Source organism: Pleurodeles waltl, chromosome 4_1 (genome assembly GCF_031143425.1).
Source record: "Pleurodeles waltl isolate 20211129_DDA chromosome 4_1, aPleWal1.hap1.20221129, whole genome shotgun sequence".
Taxonomy (NCBI): Eukaryota; Metazoa; Chordata; class Amphibia; order Caudata; family Salamandridae; genus Pleurodeles; species Pleurodeles waltl.
In genome coordinates this window covers 311154631-311181502 of record NC_090442.1, presented here as the reverse complement: position 1 = coordinate 311181502, position 26872 = coordinate 311154631, and the positions used below count along the sequence as shown (strand labels likewise).

At 43.6% G+C, this 26872-nt stretch overlaps 1 protein-coding gene across 1 annotated transcript in view; it reads right to left on the bottom strand.

The window, feature by feature from the left end:
• The window catches only part of TIGAR (TP53 induced glycolysis regulatory phosphatase), a 211176-nt gene that overhangs the window by 102443 nt on the left and 81861 nt on the right, over positions 1–26872 (bottom strand). Inside the window, exon 4 of the mRNA XM_069228408.1 lies at positions 14198–14275. Within this exon, the coding sequence (XP_069084509.1) occupies positions 14198–14275 (78 nt within the window). The remainder of the gene's footprint in view (positions 1–14197; positions 14276–26872) is intronic.

Sequence of the window (26872 nt, the reverse complement as noted above, 5' to 3'; positions counted from 1 at the left end):
CATGGAAACCGTGAACCAATAAACAGCTACAACATTGACAGTATAAATGCCATCGAGTAACGTCATCCACCCTCTTTCTTCACTGCTCGGTGACAGATAAGTGCCTTTTTCTGCCTCTCGCTAGTGGTTTACCTAGTCTTGGCGTGTACTTGACAATTTGGTTTGCGCGCGTCAAGCGCAATTCGTTTTTCTCTTGCTTTGCAGGTTTTTCTTGTGGTAGCAACGCTGTTGCTACGAGCGCGCGGTAGGCATTGTTGCCCGAGCGCGTTTGGTAGTGCGGTGACGCGTCGGGCCCTCTAGAGGGTGCGCGTCCCGTTTTGGCATCGCGATCGCAGCGCGCGCGTTTTTCAACGTGCGCTGCTGCGTTTTTTTCACCGCGTTGGGCTCTCTTCTTCTGCCCCGTGCCAGACTCCCTCCTGTGACACCGTTTTGGCGGTTGACTACCTTTAAGCATTCTGCCTGGCAGAGTTTTGTGTTGACAGGACAGGAGTAGGAGGGGGTTTGTTCCCCACAGGATTTGGGGTGCAAATTTTTGGGTTTGTTCCTGTCTACCTCGCTATGCAACCTGCCCAGGACCAGGAGTCCTTTCCCCTCATGCCCTCTGAGGCCCATTCCCTCCGCGCTCTCCCTTCAGGGGTGGAGGTGGTTTTATCGCAGGCCATTGCGCAGGCTTTGGCTCCTTTCAAGGAAAGCATGACGCAACTGGCCGCGCAGGTTTCTAGGGACCCTGGCGTGACAGGGGTGACGGGGTTGCCCATGGGGCTTCCCCCAGGAAACCACGCAAGCGTAATGCGGGGCACCTTGGGGAATCGGAGGTTCCTCCTTCCCTTTCAGATAAGGGTGCGCTCTCGCAGCTGCGGTTACCCTCCCGGGAGGGCTCTTTGCCCGGGGTTATTGGTGACAAAGGTCACCCCAAATCCGATCTCTTCTTGGGATCTTCATTGGGCATGGTTGATGATTCGGAAGGAGATTCTTCCTCGGCAGAGGATCTGGAAACGGGGCATCTGTGGCACCCTGGTGCCTCTCTCCCGGATACCCAGGATCCGGGGGAGTCGGATTCCGACATGTTTGAGCCAGAAGGCATTTATCATCCCCGTTCTTCCGAATGGCACCCGGACCCTAAGGTGGCAGATTACGTGCGGGTAAACTCCGTCAACCACTAGACAAAGAGGTGCGGGCACGACTCAGAGCAGAGTGTCCCCGCCCCACTCTTCCAGATAGAGTGGCCGCCACTCCGGAGTTGGACCCGAAGCTTTGTACTTTCTTTTGGAAGTATGTTAAGGACCCAAAGAAGGGGATTGATAGGTCTTGGCGGGCGCGCCAAGATAAACTCCTGGACGTCGTGGGACCCCTCACGCAAATCATCCAATTGGCCGAGCGGGTCAAATTGTCGGGTACACCACTTCAGACTGAGGTCGTGGCGGGTTGGGCCCAGCGGGCTTTATGCCTTCTGGGGAATGCCAACTGCGCTATTTCGGCAGAGGCGCGCCGTTCCCTGCTGCTTAAGATTGACCCCAAGCTGGGGGAATTGTCAACCTCGGAGGCAGGAGCGGTGGCGCAGGGGAATCTTTTCTGTGACCCCTTCGTCAAGGAGCTGGGGAAGTTTGTGGCCACTTTTTCGGCCCTGGACAAGGCCCAGTCCTCCATAAAGAAAAATTTTCTGGGAAAGGTTTTTGGAGGGGCCGGACGAGGTAGGGGTCGCTCTTCCAGCCGCCAGTTCCAGCAAGGCCCTGGTACTTCCCGTCAATTCAGCTGGCAAGACGGTCGTCAGGGAACCTTCTTCCCCAACAGGGGGAAAGGTCGGAGACGAGCGGGTAGAGGAGCCCGTGGTGCAGCCAATGCTCCGGGAGGACCCTCTGGTAAGGATTACCCCTTCTTTCCCTCAAAATCTAGGGGGGCGGCTCCGCAGGTTCAAACACAACTGGGAGCGCATCACGTCGGATGCATCGGTGCTTCAAACGGTGTCAGGTTTTCACATAGAGTTTTGGGGCACCCCAATTCAAGAGTCGATCCCCAAACCCATGATTTTTTCAGGCGCGGATTCGCACCTCGTAGATTCGGAGGTACAGGAGTTACTGCGCAAAGGCACTATTTGCCCCACGTCGCTTCACCCAAGAGGGTTCATCAGCAACCTCTTCCTGGTAGAGAAGAAGGACAAAGGTTTTCGCCCGGTTATCAATTTGCGGGCCTTCAACGAGTGGGTGGTGTATCGCCACTTCAAAATGGAGGGGATTCATCTCCTCAGGGATATGCTACTCCGAGGGGACTGGATGGTCCGTCTGGACCTCAAGGACGCGTACCTCACGGTCCCCATTTTTCCTCCACATCGCAGGTTTCTGCAATGTCGGTGGCGTCAGCAGGTATTCGAGTTCACCTCTCTCCCCTTTGGCCTGTCATCTGCCCCATAGTGCTTCACCAAGCTCCTCAAGCCGGTGGTGGAGCTCCTTCGTTCGAGGGGAATCACCTCATTATTTACCTGGACGATATCCTCCTTATGGATCAGTCCAAGAATTTTCTTATCTCCAATCTGAACACGACTATTGCGCTGTTGCAGGATCTGGGTTTTGTTATCAACTTCCAGAAATCCGACCTGACCCCATCGCAGTCGATGACGTTCTTGGGGTTTCTGATAGATTCCCAGGTGGCTTCCCTAAGTCTCCCGCTCCAAAAAATTGCAAAGATCAAGAAAGAGTTGAGAATCGTGCTGAGACGGGACAAGATCTCGCTTCGCCAGTTAGCCAGAGTGGTGGGGTTACTATCCTCATCGATTCAGGCAATTTTTCCAGGCCCTCTTCATTACGGGGCTCTCCAGCGCCTCAAGGCACATCACTTACGAAGGGGGCTGACCTACTCCGAAAGGATTGCTCTCAATTTGGAAGCCAGAACGGAGTTGATGTGGTGGTTGGACCACATGGAAGCGTGGAACGGGAGGGCCATCTTCGGCTCTGCTCCCGATCTGATCATAGAGTCGGATGCCAGTCGACATGGCTGGGGAGCTCGTTGCGGGGATTTGTCCTTCGGGGGTTGTTGGACGACTCAGGAACTCGACCTCCATATCAACTGCCTGGAACTTCTGGCGGGCTCGTTTGCGATCAGATCCAGGACCCGGGACAGGGTTTCTTGTGTGGTCCTTCTCCGGATGGACAATGTTTCGGCGGTTCAGTACATCAATCGCCTGGGGGGAACCCGATCCAGAGCACTAGCCGAACTGGCGAAGGATTTTTGGCATTTTTGCCTCGCGCACCAAATTTCTGTCACAGCGGAATACCTTCCGGGCATTCACAATGCTATGGCGGACTGGAACTCCAGGTATCTGACGGATTCCAGCAACTGGCAGCTGGATCCAGCGATTTTCCGGGCGATTATGGCCCATTGGGGTCCTTGTACGGTGGACCTGTTTGCCTCGAGGTGGAATGCGCAGATTCCCCGCTATTTCAGTTGGCGCCCCGATCCGGGGGCGGAGGCGGTGGATGCGTTGCAGCAGACCTGGACCTCCTTTCTAGGGTACGCATTTCCCCCCTTCTTGATGATTCTGAGAGTCCTGTCTCTGGTACGCCGTCAACGGGCCACGATTATTCTGGTGACTCCGTTGTGGCGTTCTCAGGCGGGGTTCCCAACCCTGCTAGAACTGTCGTGCGACTTTCCTCTTCGCCTTTCTCTGTACTCCTCAATCCTTTGGGATGCATCGGGCCAGTGCCATCCATTGGTCCTCCAGGGTCACCTGAAGTTGGCAACCTGGAAGATTTCCAGAGACGCTGGCACGATTGCCGACTTTCCCAAGAGGCTCAAACCCTCATTTCTCAAGCCTGGGCCCCTGGGACTGGAAAGAGGTACAAGTCAGCCTGGTCTAGATGGGCTAGCTGGTGTCTGGACAGACATACCGATCCCTTGGGGGCCCAAGTTACAGATGTGCTTAATTTCTTGGCGGAATTGGCCGCTTCAGGGTTGTCGTATTGGATGGTAAACTCCTTCCGGTCCGCTATTTCGGCTGGACATCCGCCTTTAGAGGGCTACCCAGTGGGATCCCATCCATGGGTTTGCAGGCTACTCAAGGGGGTGCGCCTGTCCCATTCTCCCCTCCCTAGATATTCTGAAGTATGGGATGTTAACCTGGTCCTAAGGCTACTAGCATCTTGGCAGGATAATTCTTCCCTTTCCAGGAAACAGTTGTCAGCGAAGTTGGCAATGTTATTGTGTCTTGTATCTTGCAAGAGAGTCTCGGATGTTCGGGCTCTAGATGTGACGGCCAGGGTCTTCTCCTGAAGGCGTTACATTCAGGATTTCTCGTAGGACAAAATGTGGTACTAGATCAGTGTCTTATCCGGCGTTTCCCTTTGCCCCAAAATTGTGCGTGGTGTGTTGTTTGAAAGGGTATGAAGAAGTCACAGCTGCTCTTCGCCCCGCTGGGGAGAACCAGTTATTGATTTCCTTAAAGAAGCCGTTCAAGGCGATCTCTTCACCTACCATTGCTAGGTGGGTTAGAGGGATCCTTTCCGAAGCGGGTTGGACATTCAGGTCTTCGGCGCCCATACAACTCGGGGTGCCATGGCCTCTAAAGCCATCCAGGTAGGTGGTAGATTAGAGGACATCATGAACGCGGCGGATTGGCCCTCAGAGTCGGTTTTCAAGAAGTTTTATTTTAAACCGATCCATGAGGCAGCCTCTCTGGTGGTAAGTAAGCTTTGAACTTGCATAATCCTCGCCTCTGGTCCTGATATAGAATGTAAAATTTCCTAGCTATCGTGAAGGAAAGTTTCAATTCTATTAAGGACACGGAGACGAGGATTATCCCTCCCGTCACATGTTAGGTTCCGCCCCGCCGGGAATAGACATGTGGACCAAGTTCAAGGTGGTATACTTTAGGTATTTTGGAGTACAGACTCTGTTGTATGATGTGTTTTATTCCTGTACAGTTTCTGCTTACAGTGATATAGAATGTGGGTATAATTACCAGATGGTTGATTTCTTTATTCCTGATCGTTTTGTATGCCTAATGTTTTTCTTAGGTTTCAGCTGTTATGTGTTGCGGTCAATTATCAGGGGGCTGATGATGTGTTACATTTTCTCTTAGGTGCTGAGTCAACGACTACTTGAAGTTCTACTGTCCCTTCGCAGTGAAGTCGAGGGTTGATGACGTTACTCGATGCCATTTATACTGTCAATGTTGTAGCTGTTTATTGGTTCACGGTTTCCATGACTACGGATTCATGGGAGTTGTAGTTGGTTATATATTTTTTGTTGTACTTTGAATCTGCTGTATAATAAAAAGTGAAGAAAGAACTGCATAATCCTCACCTCCGTGTCCTTAATAGAATTGAAACTTTCCTTCATGATAGCTAGGAAATTTTACATTTACGTGAAGTGGCTCTGGCTCCCAGGGCTCTTAGCAGGTTAAATAAACAGTTGAGTCCCTCTGGAGCACCCGTTGATTTACATCGTCTTCTCATTCATGCCACGCGGTTTTCAGACATGCTGCATGTGAGGCCGCCTGCTTCCATTTCTAGTATTAAACGTTTCGGATATGTGTTTGCTGTGGAAACACGTTCTATTTCCTATGCTGGTTTCTTGAAATTACAACTTTGCTGGTTTAGACTGCAGAAATTTGTCTTATGCTGCCATCTTAGGAGTATTAATGAGTAGAATATGGATGAAAATAAGGAGGTCTAACACAATTCAAAATAATTGTATTAACTCCTCCGTGACCACTGCAGTTAATGTTTCCATGTAGGCAATTGTTAAGGTTATTGCCAAGAGCGTCAATATTTTTATTTTGGCCCAGGCCCAACCTGCTGGTGGCAGCAGTTATTTTTCTCCTGAGGACACAGTTGGATAAGAGCCCATATGTGGTGAGAAATAGGGGGAAAACTATTTCATTCAGGCAGGACAGAGCCAGTGCGTGCAACTCAAACTCTAGCTGCGAAGCTTTCGGACGGTGTCAGACCTAGAGATGAAAATTGGTCATCTTTTGACTTTGACAAAAGAAACAGAAAGAGAAAATAGCCCGACTCTTTCCATGGACTTTCAGATTACGTTTTCTGATAGTGATTTATTCCACTGATTCCAACTCAGAACAACGGGAGGAGTCTGGCTTTGATTGGTTTGGTCCCATAAAATATTTTCAAAGTTTCCGAAATAAAAGAAGGACACTGAATAATTCTGAGATGTGTGATCTGGCTGGGGGGTCAGTTTTTTTGATCCATCCTTATTATGTCACCCCTTTCTTCAGACGGGTCCACCATACCACATGTGGATGACTTTATTTAAGCTAGGATAAGACAGACACTGGACACGTTTGTGAGGAATAAAATGAAGTTTAAGTGCTCCAGATCAACCATTCCTGACCAAGTCCTCTGTATCCTGATGCTAGATCCTAAGCTTTTTATCTTTTTCTTGAAGTACAGTAGGGACCCAAAGAAGGGAATAGACTGGGCCTTATTTGGCCTGTCGAGACAAGCTTTTGACACAATGGATTGGCACAAAAATATTGAGATGAGAGAGGATGCTAAGAAAGGGACATTAACGACTGACCCAAAAGATTTGAAATAGCTTTGAGAAAGGGCTGCAATGTAGCCTGGATCAGATTACCGGTCCCCACCCAAACCTCAACCAGGTAATGCTCCCACCTGCCAGGAGACATTTTCTCCTTCCCTCCCCCAATTATCCTGTTGAAAGACATTTACCACCTACTCAAAAGCAGGTAGCAAATGCCTACATTAAACCCAACAGAATCAGGCATTCCATATACAACATACCATAAGGAAAAACAGGCCCATGCAATTATTACCCATTCCTTGGGTCAAATTCAGGAATTCTAGGCAGAGATTTCAGCTAGTTTCAGTATTTTTGGATGCCTAAGTTCTAAACATTGAATTCTACATTATTTGTAATCAGAGTCAAAGCATTTTCCATTTGTTCAGCACATATCCAAAGCCTAAACCAACCACTGCGTGGAGGGCTTTTGCACGGTCATCTTAAGAAATCTGCATTTGCTGATTCCATCAAATAATCCAAGTAAGGATACCAGCGGTAATGTATCTGTATTTAGGTAAATAATCTTCATAGATATCCCATGACAAGGGATCAAAACAATGAAAGTGTGCCAAATCAAGTGGGGTTGGTCCATTTGTTCCACATGAGAGGAGCTGCAACTGGCAGAGCTACCTGGAATTTTATCATCATAGAGCAATGCGAATATTAATATTCTTGTGTATGCACTCATCTCACTTTTTAATATTTTTCTAGATTTGTAATAGTGGGTTTCACATTTTGGACAACTGCATTCTGTAGAAATCTAATACTAATAATTTAAAAAATGTCTTGGCATTGTGAGGAATTGGGTTGTAGCCTGACTGGGGTATGAGCCCTGGTCAAGCAGCACCCACATTCCTTCTCAGAGTAAGGCACAAGCAAACTCCAAATTAACCTCTGCTCAACCCACTGGTAGCCTGGCATAGAGCAGCCAGGCTTAACTTAGAGGAATGTGTAAAGTCACTTTGCAATACTTCATACATTAAAACATTGAAAATACCACACAAAAAGATCCCACACAAGGTTGGAAAAATAGATCTGAATATCATAAATAAAACAATACCAAAAGGACAAAAGTCCACTCAGTAGGAATGGAGTTATGATTTTCTAAAGAATAAAATGTAAAATAGCACCAACTGTGGCTATCTGGTCGTGCTGGACAAGGTCAAAGACAAAAGTTCAGGCTGACCGCGATGGAGCGCAGGTCGACTACAGTCCCAGAATAATCCTGTTAAGTTTTACCTTCTCAAGTTTTGTGCCAAAAGTCCCATATGCGTTGGGGAGGGCCACAAGGAGCAAGGAGAGAGGTTCTAGAGGCTGTCAGCGTAGTGCGAAGAGTAGGCTGGGTGTCGTAGATGTGTGGGCGGAAGCTTTGCGCTGGCAGTTCCCCGTAAGCAGTTGATGCTGCAGTGTGAAAAAAAGGGCTGGCGGTGCAGTGCGATGAGTGTTGGCATGAGCGGTACAGTATCTGTGTGAACAGGTGCCTTTAGCAGTCAGTAGCGCCCAAAAGCTTGATTTAAGTTTGCAGAGCTACACCAAGGATCCAGGACCTGAAGGATGCCACTTGGGAGTCAGGAACCTGCTGCAGCCATGTCCAGGAGCTGTTGGGGGCCTTTTATGTCCCAGAGGCTCAGATCAGGAGGCCAGCAGACCAGCCCTGGAGTCACTCTGGGGTCCTTCGTTTAAGATTAAGTTGCAAGTCCAGTTCTCCCCCCCCCAGGCAAGAGGGCAGCAGGCTAGCACAGCAGGGCAGCAGTCCAGAAGAGTGGAAGTTCTTGTAGTAGCACAACAGTCCTTCTTACTGGCAGAGTATCCACAGGTCCAAAAGTGTACTGAAGTAGTGGTGTCGAAGGTCCAGAATTTATATAGAGTAGAACCTTTGAAATGGGGAGAAGCTTCTTATGGTATGCCTTTAAAGTACCTTTATGGCCCTGGCTCCAGAGTAACTAGAGGGGGGATGTAGCCCTTTGTGTGGAAACATAACAGCGTTTTCACATGTAAGTAGGACTGCGCCCAGCTCCCCTCACCCATCCTGCCAGTGATGGCCCATCAAGTCACACCTAAGCTTCCCATTGTGTGTGGCTGTCTAGGAGTAATACGCAGAGCCCAACCTACAGCTACACCCAGTCATGTGATCTAGAGACATGCTGAAGGCACCAAATGGCTAAAGCAAGAAAATGCCAGCTTTCTAAAAGTAGCATTTTCAGAAATGCAATTAAAAGTCCGATTGCACTATAAGCTGGGGGTTTCAATCTTAATTCCAGAGACACTGAACATTAACTGGTTATCTATTCCCACTTGGAAAATACACTTATAAAATGCAATAAGGCACATCCAATGGTGTCCTGTTGGGGAGATAGGCCTTGCATTAGTGTTAAATGAATTTAGGAGTTTTTCACTACTAGTACACATACAACTCAATAGTACATGTCCTACTTTTTAAATACATTGACCCTACCCTCTGAGCTGTTCAAGGCCTACCCTAGGGGTGGTTTAGATGTATTATAAAGGAAGGTTTGGGCCTGGCAAAAGGATCATTTTGCCAGGTCGGTCGAAATGGCAGTTTAAAAATGCACACAGGTTGCAATGGCAGGCCTGAGACATGACTGAGGGGCTACTTAAGTCACACAATCAGTGCTGCAGACCCATTAGCAGCATTTCATTTACAGGTCTTGGGCACATTTAGTGCCACTTTACTAGTGACTTAACAGGAAATTAAATATGCCAACTGGGTATATTCCAATGTTACCATGTTTAAACGAGAGAGCACAAACTCTTTAGCAATGGTTAGCAGTGATAACCTGCAGGATCCTAAGGTCAGCAAAAACCAGGGCAGTAAACGTAGGAGGAAGGCAAAACTTTTGGAGGAAGACCAAGCTAAGACTGACCGGTCTAACAGGTGTCTTACATGTCCCTCATATAACATTGTGATTAAACCGAGGTACATTTTGCACAACGTTGTTTTATTAATATAACATTAAAAAACCTTATTCCAACTCTTTATTTCAGTGCATACTCCTTCTTTCTCGGATATAATGCTTTTAGTATTTGTGACTCATTTTAAGGCTAAATTGTCAGTCAAGATCATGGTGGTCTCAGATCTGGTGGATTATCAATGCATGCAATTGCAGATTTGAATACAAGTATTGTCTCCCCATTATTAGTTCCCTTGCAAGCTAACTGTAGGTCATTTTCACTTATTGGCCACTTTACCACGTCTTTGGATTACTGCTCTAGTTTGGGTGCATTTGCAGATTTCTAGTGATCGAGTTCTGTTGCTTAACTAATGTTAATCCCCATTTTATAAAGTTAGTCAATTTACTTCATCTTTGGCAGGGTAAAGCATGCAGGCATAACTAGTTGTGAAACCATCCTGAGAACCACACCAAAAATCAAACATCTTTCTTGAAAACCTTTTGAGAGGTCTGCATTGATGTTCGAATTTTCTCCACTGTAGCTGCATGCAAGTGGAGAATACAAGTCTATCTCCCACTTTGCAGGTATCTCAATTTCGTGGTATGTACACAACTCAGAGGGGAAAGAGGTAACAATGCTCACTAAACCTCCTTCTCTCACATAATATACATGACCCAAAAGCTATGGTGAGCACATATATAACTGAATTCTAAACTACTAAGATAGTATGAAGAAGCTCCCTCTTTTTTAGGAAAATAAACCCTCACCCACTTCGAGTGGCATGCTTCACCATTGGGCTTTTCGCACATCCTAATGCGCTAGGATGGGCTCAACCAGATAGTGGGAGCTCAGGATAATATAAACAAAGATCTGAATTTTTTAAGAATATCTACAGATTAAAACTGCCAATGGCATATATTAAACCTTAACACTGGGCAGCTCAGATAGCCCCCGTTAATGACTAGCTATTTGACGACCTGGTTGAACCTGCTCTTCGATTGGAGCAGCATTTTCTAGAACAACATGCCTTACTAGCACCATTCCATAGCAAGAAACTAGCTGCCTCCCTGCCGTTACTCAGGAGGATAAACATTGAAAGTTGTTACAAAGCACTAAAGTGGATGTCCTGCAGGAAAATACCAACAAAAGAACCCCCCAACTTCTTCAAGAAGGTAAATTGGATTCAAAGTGACTGGGTTAGGTGATTTTCAAACAGGACAAACTTGGTAAATACAAACTGAGGGGATGTTGGGTCTCAAATCAGCTAAATTCTTATGATGACCGCAGACCATAATATGCAGAAGTCCCAGTTTGTTCACTATTTAAATCTGTAACATGCTCCAGAGCTGTATAAAAGTAATCTGAACTCCATACTCGAATTTAACTCTGCAGAATCATAACTGACTATGGGAACCATAAAAAATAAGGGTATTTCTAATTTAAAGCAGGCCTTGGTGGTAAACATGTATACAGAGAAGCTGGTACCCTGGATGTACATGTTGTCACAATGACGCAGGTACGTTCATACAGGATAGGGGAATGCCCTATTATCCAGGTATATTGGTACCAAATCTACAATACTATGTGAGAAGTCGTTCGAATTCCGGTGGAACAAAACCCCAAGAATGGAATTCTAGGATGCATGCAGATTGAAATGGGAATAGGGCTGTTAAGATGCTAATAACAATTGGGTACTTGGTAGCTACAAAGAGACATAGCTCGCACTGGGAGCCAGCTGTGGCACAAACGATAAAGGAATGGTTTAGGGGCATGGATCACTGCGTGATGAGAGTAATTAGTAATCGGGGTTGTCGAGGAAAATATAAAAAGATTTAGGAAATGTGGTGGGATCCTTTTCAGTACCTTCCTTTTGAACTTTCTATAGTCACCTGTGATTCTTTTGACTCTGCATTGAGGAAGTCTGGTCATGACTGGCTACAATTCAACACATTTTATTTGAACGTTGATATAGTGTCTATACAGATCTCTGCTATCTCTGTACTGCGCTTATGGTTATGTGTATCGACAAAACAATAAAACAGAAGTTTAAAAACAAAACCTGCCTATGAGGTACACCCACATTGCAGGTTGGACACTAGAGAACACTGAAACATGTCAGCTAAACAATACGTGAGGATGGTAGGCCAATACTAACCTATTACCATCTCAGAGATTCTTTTTTAAACAGATCAGGGCAGCCAAGAATAAACTAACGGTGTGGGCATAACTCAATCTATGGACATTCTACCGCTATGTGGTTGAGCCCATCCTAACACATTATGTATCTAAGAATTGGCAAATGCCAAATGCTGAATCATGCCACTGAATGTGGGTGAGGGCTTGTTTTCCTAAAACCTAGTAATTTGTCCAGTCACAGGTTATTCTGGGCTTCATAAATGTTAGCCTGAATTTACAACAGTGGCTTTATACTAAAAAAAAACATACCACCAGGACAATGAACGTAGAATTCATATTGCTTTACTGCTTCAAGGCTAAAAATGCAGAAAAATAGCTACAGAAGAAAAGGGATGCAGGCTAACACATTATTATGATTTCTGAAATAGGAAAGGCCGGTAGACATCACTAAAAAATTATAAAAATGATTAATTCAGAAACCTAAATGCAAAATCATGTCTATTCTGTAGTCTGTAAGAAAGAGAGCGCTAATTAACAAGTTAAAAATATATGTGACATTATGATAGTACTGCTGGCTGTAGGCCTTTAAATCATACACGGCAAATACATTTGCAAGAGTTACTCTCTCTCTAAAGCAGAAAAATAATGTGAATTCATTTTCAAATGATGGTCCTTCTTCTGTGTATCTTATTCTTAGGTAACAAGTTGTAACGGTTCAAGGCTAGAAGTCTGTAGACTGTTAGCAGGAGCAAAAGTCGTCATTGTCTGTTATATGAAGTTTCTTTCTCCATGTTATGTGCAGGAAGAAATGATATGCAAAAAGATAATGCAATGTATTTTAAAATCGATATTATGCTTCTGCTGAAAAGATTACATTAATAACAAATGTATAGTGTAATTGTATTTAACAAATAAAATGTCTGAACAGAAAGAAAGGTGTTTAATTTGATGTAACATTTTAGTTTCTTAAGTCCATTATTAACGAATATTATGTATTTTAAAATGTCATAATATTTCTTATATAGAATGCGTATTGTTCAGATCATTATAAACAGCTTGAGTGTTGTCACGAGCTTCTTATTGTTCGAATCGCAGCTGGTCTAAGCATTTTTTCCATCTGGAAATATTTTTTTTGCTAGGGTATTTTCATTACTTCACATTACACTGTTTTTGCTGACAGACTTTAACGCACAAACAACACTATTAGTTTATTTTAACTTAATAACAAATTTGTACGACAAGTGCAATATTTACATCCTTCTTCTACGAGCACGCAATGTTGTTTTCTCATGGAAGCCACTTGTTACTTATTTGAAATAATCTAGTTATTTGTTTGACTTCTTTTTAAACTGGATTGTGTATTGCTTTTTTGACAATCCATACACCAAGAGCTTACAACTGGATTTTCTGGATTATATTATTTGCATTGGCGACATTAGTGACATAACCAACTATATGCATTGAATAAATATAGTAATAAAAGAGGCAAGTGAGAAACTTTGACAAATTATTTTAGAATTGTTTCTAATTCACTTTGTCTTCGACTGGCCATTGATAAGAGAAAAGTATCAACAAGAATATATCTAGAGGTTTATCATCCACATCTGGATTTCTAGCGTCTACCTAAAGGTCCAGCCCAACCAAGACAGAATTCTGGTTATTTGCCAACAATAAAAAACAAGAAACAGTACAACCCTGGCACAATGACATGAACCTTGACGGCTTCAAATCCTAACTTTCACCTAATGCCAGGTCACTTGGATTAACCCTGGACAACAACCCAACCACGAAGGAGCACCCTGACAAAACATACAAAGTACGACTGGTACTAGCTTTTTCTTCTAAAGAAAGTGAAACTATTTCTTCCAGAAAGCCATTTCAGAACTGTGTTCAAGCCCTTGTACTCTTGTATCTTGATGGTTGTAATGCCCTGCTCCACATCTTCCTAGAAGCCACTCCGGCACCCCTTAAGGCTATATTAAACACTGCAACAAGTCTCATCCAGGGCCTAAAGAAATGTGAGCACATCACCCTCCTCAAGATGGAACCCTATTGATCCTCTAGTCATCCTGCACCATCTTCAACATTAGCTGCGTCGTTTACAAGGCCATCATGACCACCAGCACCCACGCTTATCTTGAAGTCAAGCTCACCATCTCTTGTGGCTACTCTGCACACCCATAACCAGGACACCATCAGACTGCAGACTAAGAAATGCAAAAAAAAAAAAAAAAAAAAATATATGACACCAGGACTTTTCCATCTATGCACCCAGGATCTGGAACAACAACCCTGTATACATCAGGAATGCCCTAATACTACTCCAATTTATGAAGACTCACCTCTTTAAAGAACACTACATTTGCCACAAAATTGCTCATAACCCTGCTTTTTCTCCTATTATTCATTGACTTTATGCTTTTCTTTGATCATGAACACCACTCTGCTGGCTTTTGGCTAGGTTTGCGTGCTAAATTGTCTATAATCTTCATTCAAATAGATCAGCAATGCTCCAAACATATTTGTGGCCCAGCTAAGAAATAACAGCGGACTTCAAAGAAACTAAATTTATTCAAACTCGTTATCTTTCCCTTTTTAAGAAATGCCAACTACTTACTCGTTCTCGAAGTCTTGCGTCTAAGTTTATTTTGTGGTCCTTGCACATCCTGCTTTCACCTAGAATTGTAGCAGCTGTCTGAAAATTGAATACAAAAACATTTGTGTTATCATGCTTGCAGCATCATATGGCACAATACCTGAAGAGCAACCAGCCCCAAGAAAACTCTTAAGAATAGTCGGAGTGGCTGATGGAAAAAAGCGGACAGGTTGTTAGATGAAGTATTCCAATAACGCTAATGATGTTTATTAGTTTTGTATTTATTTGCAGGTTTATATAGCGCGTAATAGACTATGAATATCAGAACACTTGACAATCATCCCAAGGAATGTTATGGCATTAAAGGTATAGAGGGAGTTAATAGCAGCTACTTATCATAAACATACTACAAATATCAGTTCAAAGTTTACAGACTCCTGTGAGTCTCCTATAGAGTCTACATACAAAGCAGAGAGGTATGAAGGACATTAATTGAGTAGGTATTTTAACTCGTAAGGGATTAGAGGGCAAAGGTCTGGAGTCCATACCCCCAGCGAAATTCACATACCCACCTCCAGATCACAAATATGCCCATCACCTGTTGAGTTTCTCAGAGTTCCATACAGTTCCATCATCGTCAACCTCTACATGGAGTCGATTGGTGCTCTACTCATAGATAACAGCATCAAGAGTCACCAATATGCGGATGATACACAACTCTACTCGAAAGTCTCCACTGCTTCAGAAACCTAATGCTTCAAACACTGCCTGCACATCATTTAGACCTAGAAGCCCAGCGCCTAAATGAAACTGAACTCAACTAAGACAGAAATTCTATTATTTGCCAGGAACAACAAACAAGAAATAGTACAAACCCGGCTCAATGAAATCAATCTTGCCAGCTTCAAGCCCAGACTTTGACTGAATGCCAAGTCACTTGGATCCACAATGGGCACCAACGTCAGCCACTAGGATTACATTACCAAAAGTCAAAGACAGCCTTATACCAGATCTTTCTTCTAGAAAAAGAGACACCATTTCTTCCAGAAAGCCACTTTAGAACTGTTGTTCAAGCCCCTGTACTACTGTATCTGCATAGTTTTAACACCCTGCTCCACAGCTTCCTAGAAGCCCCAATGGCATCCTCTCAAGGCTATCGTACATGCTGCAGCACGCCTCATTCAGTGCATGAATAAATATGATCACTCACACCCATACTGAAAGAAATCTACTGGCTACCCCTGCCGGCCTGCACCATCTTCAAAACCAGCTGCAGAGTTTAAAAAGCTATCATGACCAGCATCCCTGCTCGTCTCTGGTGGTTCTCTGAACAACTGCTGCCAGCACACCATCAGACTGCAAAGAAATGTAAAAAACAAAAAAACAAACCAGCAGGCCTTTTCGATCTATGCACCTGGGATCTGTAACAACAACCCCCATATCCATCGGGACCACATCAATGCAGCTCTAATTTAGGAAAAAGTTAGAGGCATCTCTTAAAACAATATTACATCATGTTGCATTAAAAGTCCAAAAACCAGCTACCTTTCGTATAACTTGTTGACTTTATGCTCATTTTTCATTCTGTAGAGCGCTCCACTGTCTTTTTTCTAGATCTGTGCTAAAAAAATAGCGCATACACACAATAAAGGTTGAGTGCACTGAGAGGTGCCTTCATTGGGGCTAGGTGAGCTTTAGGTATTCCAGTAGGGATGGGCGTAAACTCCGCTCTGGCTGCGCAGTTCACAGAGTTTTAATTTACTGACGCCCCTTATCAGCCAAGTTAAAATAGTTGGTCTTTGTACATTTAGGGTTTTACTGAGCAAGCTCACGTATGTGGTGCGCGCTCTAGTGAAACATATTTAAACTGGAAATCACACATTTAATGTCAACTTTCAAAAAAATAAACACCTTTCACTTAGGGTGCAGACCCTCCAGGATTACTAGGCTAATGTTAGTAAATACCTTTTATTTGACTGCTATACTGCTATGCTTGTTGTTCACCCAGGCTAAATCAGCTCACTCTGAATCGGAGGTGCTTAATGTGTGCTCTGCCCCGCGGCAGGTCTGACTCTGACCCTGCTTGAATGCCGTGTCCTGTAGGGTGGGAGAAGGCAAGAGTCCTGGAAGAGCCCACACCAGGAGGGAGATGCGCTGTAAGTTAGCCTGCAGACAGAGTGTGACCCACTACCCACGCTCTTCTGTCACAGGTAGGCAGGTAGACTGAACTCAAATATATTAGTTTCACTTTTGGCACAACAAGCTAGGCTGGATACTGGATAGGTATCTGGTGTCACCTTGCTCGTGTAGAATATGTGCATGTTAAAGAAGCAACCTGGTAGTTGAGGTTTGTGTGAGGACAGATGGGACGAACTCAGAGGAATCACACAAAGATTTCATTTAAATCAGCGGAATTCCGCAGAGTACAACTCTGCGAGTTCCATCCACTATATTCCAGTAAGTAGGGCATTGAACGTTTTATTTCTGAGAAGTTTGAGTGGCTGTTCAGCAATTATTGTTGTGGCATTTATACCCTTGGAGGTTTAGATTCTTGTTAAGTGGGAACCACAAAGACTTTGTGCATTCAATAATTTTGAGATTGAAGTTTAGTATGTTTAGCTTGTCCAATCAGCTCGCACTCTGAGAACAGGAAATAAGAAATAACTCACTCTTCAGCAGGTTGAGCTTCAGATGGTTGGATGAAAGCCCGAATAATATGTTCTTCAGGGTTTAGTCAAGCAACAAGAGATCTTCATGAGAAAAGACTTATAGATAAAGATGGTATGAGAGGATAAAGCAATTAAGGATTGTGGAACGTGATCCATGTAGAGGCTGAAAAGAGTTCAAACAAGTGTTGGAAACCCATTGATAACCCGTTTAGTTAATTTAGAACAATTGCTCAAGTGAGGGGGATCCATCTTAGGGCAGATACAGTCTGTTCTATAGAAGGTTTGGTAGGATGTTATGATTGATGGTGTGAAACAAGAAGAGAAGATATGAATCCCCACAGCCCAGGAGGCATGGATCATTATCCATGATCTGTACAATGACAGTTTTGGTGCTCTAGCAATCTCTGAAACCTGGCTGAAATTGTCTAGCAAGGAGTGTTCATCAGTGTATCGTTTTGAGTTGTAATGAGAAACATCTAGAATTTATGCAACAAATGGGAGATTTGTTACTGGTCTCAGATTGTTTAGGTATTCTGAGTCAGCACCAGATTTTTTAAGAGTGGAGCTAAACTGCCCTATTGCTCAGACAACTCAGAATATCACCATGTTGCAGCGAGGAATTGATACATTTCGTTAGGTATGGGGGGGATGCAACTGCTGGACTCTTAGATTAGAGTGGCTTCAATCGGTTCCATGAAGTGTGCATTTCATATTGTATTAGCTATTGTCTTAACTCCTTCCTCGCCACGGACGTAACACGGTTACACCCTTGGCTGCTAGCGCCACCCCCCCTATGAGCCTCCCACCCCACTCCCCTGGGCAGAGATGAAAGGGCAATCGCTTCCCCTTCCACCCCCAACTACCCCTCCCCCACCCCCCAGTGATGTCTGATGACATCATCGCACGATCGCACAGCGACCTCATCAGTGGCCGACCCCATCGCTCAGGAAGCTCAGCTTCCAGCGCAATCGGAAAATAAATGCTTTGCTTTGGGGTGGGGGCAGGCAGAGGCACGAAAGGAAAGGAAAGGCATTTCCTTTCATGTCACTGAGCATTTCTGCAGTCTGACCGTGAAGTGATCGTGCTGCAGAAATGCCCACTAGACACCAGGGATGTTTGTTTTGTGTGTAACTGGCATGAGGGGAGCGACCCCCGGTGGGGGAGGGGGGTATTGTTTTTAATAAGGCCTTTTCTGCTGCTTAGGCAAGGGTGCTCCCCTGGGTGCAATTTTATTTTAGGCCATTTCTGCCCACCTTTGGCCAGAAAGCGTACTAGATGCCAGGGAATAAAAAACAAAAAAGTAAATAAAAATAGTGGGGTGGTAGCTACCAACCAGTATGGGAATGTTATGCCCCCACCCCAAATGAAGGGGGTAAGAGTCTTTCAGCTCTCCCCCGTACGCTAAAACATCTTATCCCTCGGCAAGCAAGAGGACATTTGATTATTTTGGGTTTTGGTTTTACATTTGGGCCATGAGAGCTTGTCTAACTCTCAAAATCGTCCCACTTCGAATGGTGAGGTCTGCTCTTTTTGGACTTTGGGACACTGCTGTGTAGAAAAATCTACGAGACCTAGACACATCTGAAAACTAAACATCTGGGTGAGTCCAGGGTGGTGTGCTTCCCATGCACCCGCACCATTTTCCTACCCACGATGCCCTGCAAACCTCCAGCTTTGCTGGAAATCACACATTTTCCCCACATTTTTGTGATGGAACCATCCAGAATCTGCAGGAATCCACAAAATGCCTACCACCCAGCATAGTTACATCTATACCGATAAAAATTCTGCCCCTCTTGTCAGCCTAAATGTTTTATTTTTCTTCAAACTGCCCTTTTGGGCCCGCTTTGGTTCCCGCTCAATTTTGACATGTTTTTGGCTCTTCCCTGTCACGGGCACTTGGCCCACCTACACAAGTGAGGTATCATTTTTATCACAAAATTGTGGCTCCTCTCAAATTCCAGAACGTTCTATTACCAAAATGTGAGGATAAAGTGTTTTTTTGCCAAATTTTGAGGTTTGCAAAGGATTCTGGGTAACAGAACTTGGTGAGAGCCCCACAAGTCACCCCATCCAGGATTCCTCTAGGTGTCTAGTTTTGAAAAATGCACAAGTTTGGTAGGTTTTCCTAGGTGCCGGCTGAGCTTGAGGCCAAAATTGAGAGGTAGGCCCTTTCCAAAAAACACGTCAGATTTCAATGTGATGTGTCCATGTTGCATTTCCTGTCGCGGGCATTAGGCCTACCCACACAAGTGAGGTACCATTTCTTATCGGGAGACTTGGGGGAACACAGAATAGAAGAACAAGTATTATTGCCCCTTGTCTTTCTCTACATTTTTTCCTTCCAAATGTACGACAGTGTGTAAAAAAGACGTCTATTTGAGAAATGCCCTGTAATTCACATGCTAGTATGGAGACCCCGGAATTCAGAGATGTGCAAATAACCACTGCTTCTCAACACCTTACCTTGTGCCCATTTTGGAAATACAAAGATTTTCTTGATACCTATTTTTCACTCTTTATATTTCACCAAATAAATTGCTGTATACCAGGTATACAATGAAAACCCATTGCAAGGTGCAGCTCCTTTATTGGCTCAGGATACCTACGGTTCTTGATGAACCTACAAGCTCTATATATCCCACAACCCGAAGAGTCCAGCTGACGTAACGGTATATTGCTTTAAAAAATCTGCCAAAGTGGAAAAAGTTATAGAAGAAAACCTGGACAGAAATGGCTCCTTTTTTTCACCTCAATTTCAAGGTTTTTTATTTTAGCTGTTATTTTCTGTAGGACAACCTTGAAGGATCTACACAAATGACCCCTTTCTGAATTCAGAATTGTGTCTACTTTACAGAAATGTTTAGCTGTCCGGATCCAGCAATGGTTTTATACCCATTTCTGTCACTTACTCCTAGGAGGCTGAAAGCACAAAAAATAGTAAAAAATGGGGTATCTCTCAGTATAATGCCAAAATGGTGTTGGGTTTTCTGATTCAAGTCTGCCTGTTCCTGAAAGCTGGGAAAATTGCGATTTTAGCACCATAAACCCTTTGTTGATGACGTTTTCAGGGAGAAAAACACAGGCTTTCTTCTGCAGTCCTTTTTTCCCCCCATTAAAAAAATAAAAATAAAAAAGAATTGCTCTATTTTGGCTAATTTCTTGGTCTCCTCCAGGCGAACCCACAAACTCTGGGTACCTCTAGAATCCCTAGAATGTTTGAAAAAAAGGATGAAAATGTGGCGTGGGTAGCTTATGTGGACAAAAAGTTATGAGGGCCTAAACGTGAACTGCCCCAAATAGCCAAGAAAAGGCCCGGCACCTGAGGGGGGAAAAGGCCTGGCAGCGAAGGGGTTAATGGTTATGCTTTCGTAGACATCTCTGAATTTCACAAGGCACTAGTCTTCAGATGAATGAAAGTTCGGCTTTCTACTAAAAATGTTTGCAGGAAAGTTCAATCTATTTAAACTTCTTATAAAAAAAAGCAATATTTCATCACACTTCTCTGGTGTGGTGTTGCCGATAGAACTGGTTGGATGACTTATTTGTTGCTTTATGGTAAAGAATAGTTTTCTAGGGAGTTGTCACGCTCACTTTAACTACAATCTGAAAAAGGATGCTTTAGCCTCAAATATGGTGTTTTCATCTCTTTTCCTTTTAGTGCAATGTTTAGCCAGGTTCAAGGTTGATGGATTTCCACTCTTTATGGTTTTGTCTCCTACTGTTCATGATAGCTAGTTTCTCCCTTATAATAGCTATGATTTCATTGTAGTGACTGGTCAAGTTAGTTGTTGCTTGGGCCTCGTTCAGGGGTTTAAGTTGAGATGTAACTAGTGTATGTGATAGATTGTTTGGTGTTGAGATCCATTAATTTGTTCGATAAAGATTTGGTTGTCTCAAGGTAGGCGGTAAATGATGTGTACATTAGAGGGATTAATTTCCACAGGCATAGAGCTCAACTCCCAAGCATTCAAAAGTGAAGCCTTAATACATTTTGTAGCATTTACATTGGAACATGTTCCTATAGATGACTGCAGCCCCTTCAACTGGATCGAAATGGCTACTCAGGAACTTAATCTAAAAGTCAGGAGATATCAGTGTGTCAATCAGGGGAGTCATTAAACTAGCTCTCTGTGAGGGACTGGATATCAATATTGTAGGTTTGTACAGCCTTTGCCACCATTCCTGTGTACTGTGTGTATTCACAGGTATACAGACAAAGGAAAACACAGGAACAGAGATGAGGCTATTGGAATTAGTTTTTTTTCTCCAGAATGCTGAGTTATCCACTTCGACTTACCTTCTACGCCTCTGGATGGGGCTTCTGAGGGGCAGAGGGGGTAGATCTACGAGAGGGGGAGGATAGTCACTCTGCTCCACAGGACTGTTTGGATAGGTAGGTATTTTTGGACCAACTTCCTGAGTAAGGGAGGTTCAGTAAGTGAGGTAAAGTCAGACGTCCTTGTTTATGACGGGCGGTGGTTTAAGAGGGTATTCTGGGGAGATGTGTAATAGAGTTCTTTTGCAGGAGTTGGGTGGCACTTGTGGTATTAAATGTTTGCCTGGAATTCCTGAGGTTCCTTAGAGTGGAGAACTGTATATCAAAAAATTCCCATATTGGAGTCTGATTCCAGGACCATAATATTGCCATTAATATAAATAGAAAATCGACATTTGGGCTTAGAGGATGTGATCTGGAGCTAGGTAACGTTTGTTGCCATACTGTTTTTGATAGAGCTAGTCTAAGATAGTCGCTTAATGAAGGTCTTAGCAACAGGAGGTCATTGAGAGAAGGACATCATGTTGATATTCACAAACCCTATCCTGGTGCAGAGATACTGGCCAAGGAAAAGTAATTCAGGGAATTAGTTGATTAATTTGCATTTGTGGCTCTTAAGGGTATTTTATTCTGGAAGAATTTGGACTGATTTTTAAATGCCTGTAGATCAGGGAGACTTTCCTTAAATCAGTCATCTTACATTGCAAGGCCTTGCCTGCAGTTGCTGGCAACGTTTCAGACAATGAAAGGCCCTTTCCTTGAAGAAACCTTAATGAGTGACTAGCACCATTATCTCTGTTTGGACGCAACCTTGGGAACAAGGGCAAAAACTCACTTCTTTGTGGGGACGGAATTATCACGTATGGAGTATTGAGACAGCCTTTCCAGAAATAAAGCAAAAATGGTTCATTTAAGATAGACCCTCTTTGAATGCAATAGTTCAGAGTGGTGAAAAATCTAGAAAGAGGGTTTCTTTCACTATTGATAAGGAGTCTAATTTAACACTAAAACATTAAGGGTTTAATAGGGGGAGGAATTCTTTGATGGTTGGTGGCCAGCTCATTGTGCACATGAAGGGTGTTTCTTTGGTTTTATTTGAGAAGTCTGTATTCCCATTCCCATTTGTTTATAGCCTGGAAAATGAATTTCCACAGTTCTATAAAGTGTTGATAATAGTGGAGGGAGTCATTCTATGGTATTGTAGAAAAAAACTAGTATGTAAACTAGGAGTGGAGTCTTTCTTTAGTATTTCAATCTTGGCTGGAATGCACGGGCACATCCTTTGTTTTGTTAATGTGGCTGGGAATTAAGGAGTAGGAGGTGAGCGTACAGAAGCAAGGAGAGTTCTTTTTCAGTGTTCGTGCACAGAGAAAAGAGTCCTTTGGTAATTTTTGAAGCTCAGTCTTTATTTTTCTCACTGGGAGACAAATAAGCACAACATGGTTGTCACCAGACCTGTGGCCAATCAGCCTATTAGGTTTTTTTCCTGGGCTCCCCGGCTGACAAAAATGGCCGTTATCAAAGAAGAGAAGAGAGGGAAGGGATTGCTCCAATCAGGCAGCGGGGGAGGAGTTAACTTATCCTCGGTTTGAATTCAGGCCGCTTCTGAATGGTGCTGCTAGAAACAGAGGGACTTGCAAGCCGGAAATGTTGCAGGGAAACCAGGGATCGAAATCTCCGTCTATGCTGATATCTCAGCTATGCTGAGTTTTCTTCCTGGAATGAGGAAGAATTGGAAGCATCTCAAATGCCAGGTCTGTTTCTGTGCACATTTTTCCACCTGCTCTACGGAGGCAGAAAGAGTTCGTGAGAGGGCAGGTGGAGCGAGTGGATGGGGTTGGGACAGGAAAGGTCAGGGCAGGTTTATCTCTTTTCAGGTAGGAGTCCTATCTGCTCCCCGTGTGCTGCTGCAAAGGTCATGCTGGGTTCGAGCTCTGGTGCTGGCGGATGCCCTGCAGCAATGAAGGCAGGTCTGAGATCACAGAATTAGTTTGTAATAGAACAAAATCAGATCTACTTAAAGTGGTAAGGAGTAATGACCAAACCGCTAAAGCAAGTTTGTAGAAGGAACTACTAAAAGAGACGGGGAGGATTCAATTTGGAGGTATCTGCTAGCCGCAGTCAAGAATAACAATAGCAGGCTATTCTGGGTAACACATAGCACAGCCAGGCTGCTGAGGAATAACAAGCCTTATATTCAGCCGCAGGCATGGGGGAAACATTTTTCAGATCGGCACTAATTACGCAGCGGGTAGCATTTAACCACTACAGACAGTCAATATGAAGGTAACCTTATTGTTGGTCATGAATCCGGATCCGCATTATTCTTCGATAGTGAAAACAATGCAAGCCATTAATTCCTTAAAGCAGGGCAAGCCCAAAGTCGTGATAAAATCTTAGGGGAACTATATCACACGGAGCCCTGGATTTGGGGCTCCTGTATCAACCTTTTGTCCAATGCAATCACAGCTGATGCAGACATTCCCGATTTATGGAAAGGGGCAGAAGTAATCCTAAAACATAAGAAGGGGGATAGGATTATACCGGGGAACTACGGGTTTACAAGTCTCATAGAGAACCTGCAAAATATATTTTGCAGAAAAGTTCTGATAAAAAGTATCACAAATCTTATCCCACCTCCAATATGGATTTACAGCAAAAAAGAAGCACTATACATTAAATATTTCGATTTGTTTCATAGTTAAGGAAAACGGCTGTCCTGAGCTAAGACTCCTTGTATGTGGTATTTGTTGATCTCAAGGCACCATTCGACCTGGTTTTTAAGAGTCAGGTTATGGAAGGTCGTGCTTACCATAAATATGCCAACTAATCTATTAGAGCTGATCGTTTGTCTCTATAGTAATAATTATACCCATGTCAGATAAGGGAGGAGTTGACAGATGGGATAAAGCTAGAGGGGGGTGGGGGACATCAAGTTTGTGTGCTGGCCCCAACCTTGTTTGACACTGTATAGCAACAAAGTAATTGAATCCTTATATCACTGCAACAATGATTCCCCAAAATTGTTAGAGGAAAAAATTCCAGCTTTGTTTGCAGATGACACCCTTGGATGAAGTGGTGGAAGGGAATGGAGTCTCACTTGGTTTTTAGGTCGAGCGTAGCGTTTGATGTGTTGTGTACTATTAAGTATACTTATAATATGAGTTCAAGCAAATTCAAGCGATTTTATTTGTTGGCTCCAGTGTCCTTTAAAAATCCTAGCTTGCTAGTGGTCAGTTCTGCCTCTTTGTCCTGCCTTTTTCTCTTAGGAAGCAGCAGAAAGTACAGTAAAATTACGCTACATCCTGTTATCTCTTCTGTAAGGGCCTTTTTTATTTAGTATTTGCCTGTTTGTCTTACACTGTGGGTGTGTGTTCAGTCCCTCCTCCCCACCAGCTCCCTCTGTAAACATAAACCAACATCAGAGGGGGGCTTTTCCAGGGCCAGCTCGCCCTCGCTCCATTTTTTTCAGTCTGTGTGGCAAGAAAAGTCCAGTCAGTAATTCACAGCTAAGAGCTCTAACTCGAGCAAACACAAGACCATTGCATTCCAAATGCGTGTTTCTTGTGCCTTGGCTAGTTTTGTTAGTTTTCTGCTCGTTCTCTGCTCCGTATCTCCGATCGCTGCCCGCATCCTGGTTTTCATTTGCCCATTGTTTGTATTGCCTTTAGCTCCTCCCTCCCTTCCTCTGTTGTTTGTCTTGTAAATTCCCTGCTTCCGCCCCCTCCCGTTGTCCATGTTAACCACCTCCGTCAACCCTCCTCCTCTCCTTTTTGTGGGCATGTGGTGTTTTTTCTTTGTTTACCAAATGTTATTTTTTGTTTCACATGGAGCAGAGAGAGCACGTACAACAGAGAGCTGAAAAGCTGTAAGGATTCTCAAGGATACAGTGGTAAATGTGACAATAAGTACAAAAGATGTTGAGCTTACAGTCACGACAGGAACTCTGTCACTGCTTCTTAAGTTTCACCCTCAATCCGAGAGCTAAGACAACACAGTTGCAGGACGTGACATACATTATTTCATCACTTGGATCCTGCAAGAAGGCCCCTCCCCTCAGTGACCCGTCCCCGGAGTTAGATTTCATACCAACAGGAGACTTGTTTAGCAGTGCACTTCTGAAAGAGGACGGGAGCTGAGCAGTCCTCGTGCGCGCATGGCACTGTTCAGCCAATCCTGTGCAGTCACAGTTCCTTCTTTTCTTGTGGCAGCAGCGCCTCGCTGTAGGCATAGCTCTAATAACTGTCTCTCAGTGATTGTGCATACCCTCAACCTTCACCCAAGTAGTTATTGCTACTAAAGACAATAGCCATGGAATATATATATATATATATATATATATATATATATATATATATATATATATGTGTGTGTAAAAAGAGTCCTGCTGTTCTTCCTGCGCTCGCCTATCGAGGTGGGTGCTCAGACAATGGGCACAGGACCCATTCAATATATGCTGCACATAAAAAACGAAAGATGGCACTCCATGCAGATTACTGTCCTTTATTTATATCCAAAATTTCATATCAATCCATGTAACTCAGAAATCACAGATTTAGGGCGACGCGTTTCAACCATCACGGTCTTCCTCCTTGGCCCTCCAAGTAATCCAGTCACGTGACCCATTCTACTCTTTATATAACCACTGATCCATTACATAGATATAGAAAAAAAACTTTTTTTTCTTCATATTACCGTGTGCATTCTACGTTCTATTTTGATTTTGAAATATTAATTACCCAAGTACCCAAATCATCTCTAGTATTCACAATTTTTCATCCAACCTTCAAAGTTAACCTAATAAACAATGTGTCAATATCTTCAACATTGTTTTCGAACTGGTGAGGTGACCACATGACTTTACTAACAAAATTGCAAAATAATACTGAAAAATACAAAACTCTGAAACCCTGACCCAATTCTCCCATTTCTTAACAATATCTGACTATCCAATATGAACATGAAGTTCTTCATCCTTATTCAATCACCAGGGGAAACGACAGTTTAATCGAATAATGTATTCAATTCTAGCTTCCTCAATTGTTTCCCTCTGTCACCCACTACCCTGTCAATACCAAAAAATTGCATCTTATCCAATTTTCCATCATGTGCTAGGTTGCAGTGGCGTGCTACTGGGTACGTGGTGCCCTTATTCACTATTGCTCTCCAATGTTCTAAAATACGTTTTTTGAGGGGAAAAATTGTGCTTCCAACATATTGCAGCCCATATGGGCACTCAATAACATAAATAGCAAAATCTGAAGTACAATTGATAAATTTCTTAATGTTCTCTTTCTTGCCCGTGGGTAATGTATACTGTTTACGACTGGTGCTATATCTGCATGCTTTACATTTGGAACATTTGTAGAAACCTAGTTATGTATCTAAAAAGGTTCCCTTCTTTCTCCTTGCATAACTATGTACCAAGATATCTCTCAAGGAGCCACTTTTCTTATATGTTAGCATCGGTAGAAGGCTGACTAAGTGACCAATGACTTTATCAGCCTTAATTAGATGCCAATATTTCATAAGAATCTTTTTAACTTCCAGTGAGTATGCAGTAAAGGTTGTCACAAATCTCGGGGAATTAAGGTCAGTATCTTTCTTTTTTGGAACAAATAGCTTTTCCCTTTGGACTTCTCCTGCCTTACGACAGGTGTTCTTGATCATTTTATACAGATATCCCCTGGATCTGAACCTCTGTATCATTGTTTCTTGTTCCCTGTAAAAGCTTTGTGGTGTGCTGCA